Source organism: Serinus canaria, chromosome Z, assembly GCF_022539315.1.
Source record: "Serinus canaria isolate serCan28SL12 chromosome Z, serCan2020, whole genome shotgun sequence".
Classification (NCBI taxonomy): Eukaryota; Metazoa; Chordata; class Aves; order Passeriformes; family Fringillidae; genus Serinus; species Serinus canaria.
Genome location: NC_066343.1, coordinates 3,846,278 through 3,855,464, shown reverse-complemented (window position 1 = coordinate 3,855,464; position 9,187 = coordinate 3,846,278). Strand labels below are relative to the sequence as shown.

Sequence of the window (9,187 nt, the reverse complement as noted above, 5' to 3'; positions counted from 1 at the left end):
CCCAAAACCACATCTGTTTTTACTGCATGTGAGTAACTGCTGAGTGATTTTCCTGTCCTTATCTTGATGCATGAGTCAAGATCCAATTCCATTCCATTTTTCCCCCTCTCCTGTTGAGGAGGGGCAAATAATAGAGCAGTTTTGGTGGATAGCCAAGGTCAGCCCACCACAACCACTCCATGCATTAGCTAACCTCTTGCAATTGTATCCTTTCCATAGGGAAATAAAAACAAAAATACAGTTTAAAGTCAGACAGTCCAATCACAGCATATGAGCAAATGCAAGATGAATTTTTAGTGCAAAATAATAATACAAAATTATATTTCGAAACACTTTGTTTTAAACACAGCTAAACACAGCTGTAATCTGATGACATCTTTTTTCTTATACATAGATTTAGGACTTTTACTATAAAATACTACATTTCAATCACTGACCAGTTCAGCTGTTACATATCAAGCAATAAAATCCATCCTTTCCTTTCCATGTCTGTGGTTTTATTTTTATTCTGGCTCTTTAAAATGTAACCTATTGTCTAGAAAATGTAAGAGTTAAGACATTATTTATTCAGCAACAAAATATGATGCAATTTCCTAGTTTGCATAAATATATATACACAAATTCTATATCAAAGCTTTCATATTTGGCATTCCTGCTTTCCGAACATTCCATTCACAACATTTCAGTTTCACTTCACTTTCAATGTGAATTACAAATATTAATAACAATTATTTCTTCCTTCTTTCTCCCTGAAGCATGGATTTATTACCTAGTTGTCTGTGCCATCCTAGTCAATCTCTGCGCAATATATGTACTATATCTTGTTAATGATGCATCTCCATTCTCTACATCTTATTTCCCCACCTTTTTCCAACAATCTGAGTCCTCTTCAGGTTTGTTTTCATTTTGTTAACATCTATTCCCAACTGTTTTAAAGAATACACAACACAAAGATTATAGTGCAAACACCAGAGAAGTATTTAGCAAGTCTAAATAAGCCTAGCTGTGATGTATTCAGTTACTGAATAAGCAGCATAACAACTTACATAAACTTACATAACTTACACAGCTAGTTTCTCTGAGCCTGTTTATCAGTGATAATAAGCTCCTAAGAATATTAGAGGCAATCACTGTCATTCCTATACAATCATTTCAAATTGCAGTCATCCATGTTCAGATATACTTATTAATCCAACAGAAGTGCATCTTTATGGTTTAGGTTCATGCACAAAATCTTCAGGTTCTTTAAAATGTACACATTCAATCAGATTTAAAGCTCAGCCAAAGCAGGATCAATTAAAGGAAATTTCAAGAACACACTTCATACTCCTAAATGGAAATTTCAAGAACACACTTCATACTCACTCCTAAATGGAGCCTGTGTCTCTATACCCGAGAGAGAGTTAACAATTACTTACAAAATCTCTTGTGTTATATGAAGTAGCATTATGGTCATACACACAGCATTTGCTCAGTTGGTTGGCTTGCCACGTATGACAGTCTTGGTGTTTTCAACTCATATCAAATGTCATATCAAATGGAACCGAGGCTTTCTACAATGTCATGATGTGACCTGCTGATCTAAAATAAATATAAAGTATGTATCTAATCTGCAGTGTTTGCAAGCAACATCACTGTACATTAGTGATAACCTAATTCCACTAACACATTTGTTTTCATTCATGTTTTATCCCATATTCATTCTCTTCCACGTTTTTTATTATTATTTTATCATTAAGTAATTCAACTATGATCTTAGAACATCCCATTTCAAGGAACTCACAGTTTTAACTGAAATTGGCTCAGAGTAATGAGCAAACGTGGTATTGTAGTACATAAAGAAATATAGATCTCTATAATTCTTGTAGTACTTTCAAACAAAACTATTAGCTTTTTGTTAATATGGAATAGAATACATAGATTCAATTTCCAGTAACATTACTTACTTTCTTCCCTCAGCTTGTTTAATTCCTGTATTATATCACTATACAGATAGGATAAAAGCTCCTCTTGGGATTTTGTTCCATCCAAATAATCTGAGGAAGAAAAAAGAAGTGTTCATGAGTTCTGTGCCAGCTATCTGTAATGGCAATTGGCAAAGTTTTCAGTATTCCTATAGATGCCATCAGAAGAGAAGGAAAAAAAAATAACATGAACAGTACCTCCCATTTTTCTCTTCCCCAAATTTGTTTTACAGGTTAAAAACGCCAACATAATGTAAAATAATTCTAGTTAATAATTCATTTATAATTTTTTGTGGTACAGAAGTCTCCATAAGTGTAATGGTAATTATGTGAAGGCAGTGAAGCAATGGAATAATTTGGCAAAAAGGTCTCTCTGCAGTAGATAATTTCAAGTTCCTCAGTTTCAGCCTTTGAGCAAGCTCCGGAAGAGCACTGCAGTTCTTATTCTTACTGCACAGCAAGAAGCAGTGTGCTAATGATGAAGAGGCCACCCAACTTCCCTCCCCTTCCCTCTGGCCCCACTCCAGAAGCAGCTAGTCCAAGAGCTGTGTAAGTGTGAACATCACACAAACACTGCCCCAACAGCTGGCCCAGCTTTGACACTTCCCATGCAAAACTGGTGACTCTAGCGTGGACAGTCAGCACCTAGAAAGTATCTTCACCAGGATTTCAGTTTTGTTCTGAAGAACTCTGCCAGTGCATCAGCTATCATCTCAGAAACTTCCTAGTTAGACAGAAGTGTATTATTTAACAAGTTAAGTTGACTTAATTAGTAATCAGAACATTTCCATTGTTCAACTTCCTAATTTTCATTATTAAATAACAAATGCAAAATCCCTATAGGCTTGAGATATAAACTAACAGAAACATCAAAACCTAGTAAGTGCCACAAAAATATCTAAAGAATTTTTTTTTTAAATCCCACAATTAAACAAAAACTGCACAAGTAGCACACTTAAGCATTTTGTAAGTTAAAAATTAAGGATACCATACCAACTTGCATACTTGTATTCTCTTCCAATTCATTTTTATATTTCAAATACATAGGCCACACATGTCCATCGAAGTACCCTGGTGTATCTGCTGGCTGATAGACTCTGGTGCTACACAAAAATACATATGCGTTCCCATATAAGTTTTAAATTTTTCCCTAGCATCAACTGGTTAAATAACAGCTTTCATCCAAAATAAAAAAATATTGGCTGTAGTTTTGTTGGAGCCAAGAAGGCTCTTTTGTTTTAATTCAATCTGTGACATGAATTTCTGCTGTCTTTTGCTATCATACTTATTTCTGCCAATCAAACCACATTTAATACAAGTTTGGTGGTTTTAATTTTGTAAAAGGTATTGCAGGTAAATTAAACAATATTGACACTACTACCAAAATAATCTACTTTTTGTCTATTTACTAGGTATATAGGTGTCTCAAGCTTTAAATGACTAGTTGTTTAGTCTAGACTCTTCCATTCTGCACACTGAAGTCTTAGGTGAGTCTAGTGAGAAACCAAGAAAGAGGTACCACCCACAGCCAGTTGAATAGAAGATTTTTTCACTCAGCCAGCAGATTCTGACTTTGTGCACATATATTATTCCAAGCATACAGTATTACTCCAAATTTAGAGGCAAGTCAGACCCTGGCTCAATAATCTAGTTTAGATCCACAGTAAAATTAATGGATAGTCTAAAAAACCCCATACACTTAACCCGCATGTGAACATTGTTACTCTAAGAATAATCATCAGTTAACTGTATTTAACCAAGAATAAGAGTGCTTATTATTTTTTTCAACATTTCTCATTTTAAACATAGTTTTACTCAACTATGCAATGAGGAATTAAATCATTTTCATGACAACAAATTCTCTTTTTAGTGTTTGCAAAGCACTTAATACTTTAATAGCCATGTGCTTTAAAATGAAAAGCAAATTAAACAAACCTCAAACTAGCAAAGAGAGGATAGATGATCTTAATAGCTTACATTTTGCAAGCAGTGAAGAAAAGCGAGTATAAAAGGACCACCTCAGTTCAGGGGGTGCAGCGACTCTTTTTAAACAAGAAATCAATAATCTTACCTCCTTCTCCTTTTGCACTCTTCATATGGAAGGGTCAAAAAATATCTTCTATTCCATAGTTCATTAAGTGGCCTAAGATAATAACATATTTAGTTCCCTCTTCCATTTGAGGGTAGCTTTTTATTTACCAGGTTACATATTACTGCTTACTCATAATTGTACAGGAGGAAGCCTTCCACAATCAAAATATACACATTTTTCAGATTGTCACATGTATTCTCTGGCTCTTCTGTCACAACACCTGAGCTTGCTGGGCTTTTCATCCAATTGCGAATACTTGTCACCATTTCATCCATGTAGAGGGCATCAAGTACTAGATGAAAACAAAGTTAAACATCCCTTAAAAACAAAGAATAAGAAAAGAATAAAAATCCCTTAAGTATCCCTACGTTAATCAGTAATAATCTACGTAGAAATTTAAACAAAGGGGAACAGGATTACCGCAGAATTATTACGGATTATATCCGTAGTTCTGCGTTTGCTATTGATGATTTCCCAAAACCAAAGCTTGTACCAGGATTGGAGTATTTCTGTTGGGTGTAGTCTCTCTGAACTTTACGGCATCTAGTATTGTCTGAACAGAATTCACAGCTTTTGACTTCATGACAGAAACTTCAGGGACTGCTCTCTGCTTTCACAAAACTTGTAAAACTTGACTAATCCTGAGACCTCCACCATTTTGTCAGTTGTCAGAGGGGGGAGTAGATGCTCGGCATTTTTTGCTTTGACGTTTTACAAGGCTCATCAGGTGGGCAGAGAGAGAGTTAAAGGGCCATGGTGTACAAAGCGAAACAGCACAATGTAACACCTGTTTTTGTCTGTAGACACACAAGAATATATTGCGGAAGTATTGAACAGTAGAAACAAGGTAGCTTTAGGATACCATAACAGCAAACACATTTTTAAAGAGCTTTTAAGAGCAGCATTAAACCTGGATATTTGAATGTCTGTTTTATCCCTGCAGTTTCATATTCCCTTTACATTAAGTCTAGAAGTCAAGCCAAAGATTGCATAGCTGGTAATGACCAGTCTTCAGGTACAATTGAAGTGTCTGACCAATATTCTCAGCAATACATTTTGTGATCACAAAGTATCAACAGAGATTAGCTATTAACCAAGCAATTGTTTACAAGTAGATATGACCTGACACAAAACACTGCCCTAAAGTGGATTTGGATCTAGACGTCTCTAAGAATAAATTGAGCTAGCATTAATCATGAATTTAAAAATATATGTTCTTTATGTGAGATCTGACATCAAATAAAGGTGTCAGGATACACCTAAGTTTTGACTGACTTGGAAAACCCAGTATGATATCCCATGAGCTCACCAGCAAAAGCAGAAAAAAAGGGCTATTACCAAGTGATGAGATTAAGCTCATGGCAGTACTGCAAGCCAAGACTTCTAACAGAACCATACCATTTGCTACTAAACCAGACACAAGTGAAGAAACAGAGGAAAAGATTCAAAAGAGAAGAGGAAAGACAAAGCCCTAGCTTGAGCTATTTACTTGTTAAGCAAATTTGCTTAAGTATCTCAGTGAGCTGAAGGAAATTAAGAGAGGGATTGCTCTGAAGCAACCACTTGTTTACTGCCTTGCTTGAAAGAGAAGCGAGTGAGGGGATGGAGTGGAAAAAGTGTTGAAGCTCAGTACAATAATTTCAGTACAATGTTCAAAAGCAGTGCATCAGAGTTACTGACCATCATACAGCTTAAATCCACGTTCATCTGTTTCTACTTCAGACTCTGGCTGAAGGGGGAAAAAAATTTAATTTTTTCAAGTTTGCTTTTATGACCATCATGCTTAGAGATACATACTCTGTTTATAAACATAAGGGTTATACACTTTTGTATCCAATTAAATTTATCTTCATCATTAAACTGATGTAAACAACTGTTAAAATACACTACAAAAACTTTATTTAATCTAGAACAACAAACACTGCAAATCATATTACTTAAATTCATTTGAGTTTTACTTGAGAAAAGTGCAACAAAACACTAGCTGTTTTCCTTTTTTGATTTGGGAGACAAAGAACTACTTATGGTTGTAGGGATGTAGGTTTAAGACAGTATGATTAAACTCATTAGGAAAAAAGGATCTTGAAAAATTCATCCATCATACACCCATGCCTTATTTTAAAAGAATGGCAAAAAAACCAGGAAATTTCTTTTGCCTGAGTATATTCAGTAGTTTGGCCACTTAAATTTCAGTTACCCAGTGCTCATTTTACGATTCTTATGAAATTAATATTACTTTAAGCAGCACCAATTTTAAAAGTTCACCAACAGGAGAACCGAAAAAATAATTGAAATCTACTCAAGCATACTTTTACGTATCAGGTTTTTCCATTAAAACGGATACCTTAAAGAAGTCATCTTGAGAGATTATATCACAGTTGGGAAGCATATCCTTAAGTTTTTCTGCTAGAGTTGTTTTCCCTCCATTTGTTACGCTGTTAAAAAAATTGCAAAAAGTTCACCAAGGCAAAAACTTATCTTTTGAACATATGTACAAGCTCACACATACATTTCTGTATAGTTATATGCAAATAAACAATACAACTTCCCCCAAATTTTAGTCACATTAAATACTCTCTACCTCTATAAATTTTCTGGCATGTTCCATCAGTTTTCAATAATCAGTACAGTAAATCAAGCAGTGCCAAGAAAGATGCTACAGACACCTGCACCTGAGGTCTCCAACTGACACAGAACAATTTACTAAGAGTTACGTGCTAAAAAACTATACAATTATATGTTGCATTTGTAATCCAGTTTAAAAAAAAATGTATTCAGAAATAGAAGTTACATCACATCATTCTGAGAAGAAGACTAGTCTTAAGCTGTAGAGGAAATTTAATTCTGTATAACTTACCCCCCAAGGCCAATAACCAATACTTTCATAGTTTGTTTTCTCCTTAGTTCTTCCTTTTTACTGTCAAAAACAACAGCCAGTGAAAAATCTTAATTCAGGAAAAAGAAGGCAACTATGGTATTAAGAAACACCAATTATACAGTTAATTTATCTTCTTTCTGTTGTCCATCATTTTTCTTTTTGCAAAGGTACAGTCAGAATCTCAGCTGCTTGTTCTAATGCTAAGAAAAAACCTACAGTATATATGCCCCTTCTTAAATTCCAATGCACTTTATTTTTAACACTATTTTAATAATTTGAAAGGAACTGTGGGAGACTCAATTCTAACAATGTTAATATCATACAAGTTCCTGAAGAAAAGCATGATCACTAGCTCAGGCATTAACAATAAAAAAGACTAGTAAGCAGAAGCTGTGGTGTCAAAACAAACAAAATCATTAAGAGATAAACAAGTGGCATGCTGAGGAGAAAAGATGTTTTAAAATTTCATGAAGACTTGTAACAAAGATTATGTTCAGAAACTCTTTTATGAACCTGGTTTCAGCAATGTAATATTCACTGTGTTATTCACCACTCCGTTCTGAGGGTATTAACAGCACAAACCACACAAATCCTCCTCCTCTGCCCCACCACAGATTCATCTGGAAGCATTAAAACTACTGCAAGGGCAGTTTAACCATCCTAGCTGACTTAGCATTGAGAAGGACTAGGTAGCACTTGATTTTCTCCTGAAAAGATCGAAGAGTAAACTCTAAACGTTAATTTGTCCACCATATCCCTGCTGCTTCCACCATATCCCACCAACTCTGAGGCTCTGACTGCCTTAACACCTTCAGTATAGTCCGAGGTGCCAGAAGACACAATTACTGCCTTGCCCCAGCTCATTGCCCTGAACTTTCTTCTGGAATGGGTGTTTGCCGACTACACAGTGAACTATCCTGGAAAAATACTGCAGCTGAGTTCTGCAAAAGACGGGGGAAACAATGTTTTGTTTTCAGTTTCATCATTTTATAACAATTTACCCACATGCAAACACCCCTTTTTTCACCTGCTCTATCCTCCTGAGTCATGCCTAGGAAGGTGAGACCTATGAAAGGACTGAGCACGTAAAACTCTCCCTGGCCCCAACAAACAACTATCTGTACTGTACTAGGAAAAAGACTGTTAAAGGGCATCAGTACGAAAACAAAACCACATTGTTACTGTGGAAGTAGGTTTTAGACACATGTAGAGCCTAAAATAATATAACCCTCTTGCATTTGGTGCAATGACTGGAAGTTCCACTGTTTCACATGTCTATGATATGATCTTCACATGCTTTTTAAAGAATGGTTATGTTAAAAAAAAAACCAAAAAAAAAAAAAAAAACCAAAAAAAACCAAAAGACATATCGACTAGTCCAAGACATCACTCGTATGACAGCCATTGCTTTGCAATGGTGCTGCTTATCTACAGTAGTTGGCATTTGTGAGTTTTTTAAGTTAGTACACATTGGTTTTCTAGGAATATTAAAATTTTCAAATTCAGTGATGCGTTGAATGCTCATAGTACTGGCTAGCAATTCAAAGAGGGAAGACAGATAATTTTCTCTTAAGAAGTGATGATACTCAGGCTACTTTAAAAATAAGATTAAAAAGCTAATTTCCAAAAGTCATCAGTAACGTTTGTGTTGCAGAGGATTACCCTTTGTCCCACAAAGGGTGTTATGCAACAAACCGCACAAACACGTCCACCTTTGGACTTTTAACTTATGTCATTGTCTACATACAAATTAATCCCAGACTGCGGCAAAAAATACCATCATAAAAAAACACACGAACTCTTCTGCCGCCCTGAGTAACGGGTAAAACAAATTTCAAAAGAAAATTTGTCACAAATGTTGCAACACAGAAATCCTACACTACTCTAGCTGGGGTCAATTTGTCTCTTTAAATAGAGCACAAACCCCGTGGCAGCGCTAGCACATCACTGCAGTCACCCCATTTTTAAGGGCATACCGCGGCAACGCTCCCACGCACGGGGCCACCCCCAGGCGCACCGGGCCCGGACCGGGAGCGTCTCTCACAGCTACGGGCCCACACAGCGGGGCTGGCGGAGGTTCTCGGCCGCCTCTCCACCAGTTGCCAACTTCCAAACTTCAGCGCCTCCGGAGGTCGCACTTAACTTCAACCACGCCGCGAGGGTGCTAGGAGCACATCCTTCCGCCAGCAAAGCTCCGCGCAGGCGGAGCAGCAGCCTCCTGCGTCCTGTCACGGAGCTGAGCGGGGCGCGCCC

General features: G+C 36.5%; 1 protein-coding gene across 2 annotated transcripts; it reads right to left on the bottom strand.

Moving 5' to 3' along the window:
* Window positions 1-271: 271 nt before the first annotated feature.
* Window positions 272-9,050, bottom strand: NMRK1 (nicotinamide riboside kinase 1). Of its 2 annotated transcripts, XM_018920588.3 has the most exons (9): window positions 8,911-9,050; window positions 6,914-6,973; window positions 6,401-6,491; window positions 5,737-5,785; window positions 4,186-4,348; window positions 4,036-4,107; window positions 2,958-3,067; window positions 1,947-2,036; window positions 272-1,581 (listed from the first exon to the last, which is right to left on the bottom strand). In XM_018920588.3, the coding sequence occupies exons 2-9, from the start codon at window positions 6,940-6,942 to the stop codon at window positions 1,562-1,564; spliced, it is 624 nt and encodes a 207-aa protein (XP_018776133.1). In that variant the 5' UTR covers window positions 6,943-6,973; window positions 8,911-9,050; the 3' UTR covers window positions 272-1,561. The 2 variants fall into 2 exon arrangements, with proteins under 2 accessions (XP_018776133.1, XP_050842850.1); XM_050986893.1 differs by lacking the exons at window positions 272-1,581; window positions 1,947-2,036 and adding an exon at window positions 2,043-2,688.
* Between the last annotated feature and the right edge of the window lie 137 nt (window positions 9,051-9,187).

What these genes read in the sequence shown, in the direction of transcription:
- NMRK1 (XM_018920588.3), bottom strand. Translation starts at nt 6,942, where the DNA reads ATGAAAGTATTGGTTATTGGCCTTGGGGG. An exon ending in TTCCTCCTGTACAATTATGA is followed by an intron (nt 4,108 to 4,185) that starts GTAAGCAGTAAT and finishes TTATTATCTTAG; the next exon opens with GCCACTTAATGAACTATGGA. An exon ending in GAATACAAGTATGCAAGTTG is followed by an intron (nt 2,037 to 2,957) that starts GTATGGTATCCT and finishes TTTCTTCCTCAG; the next exon opens with ATTATTTGGATGGAACAAAA.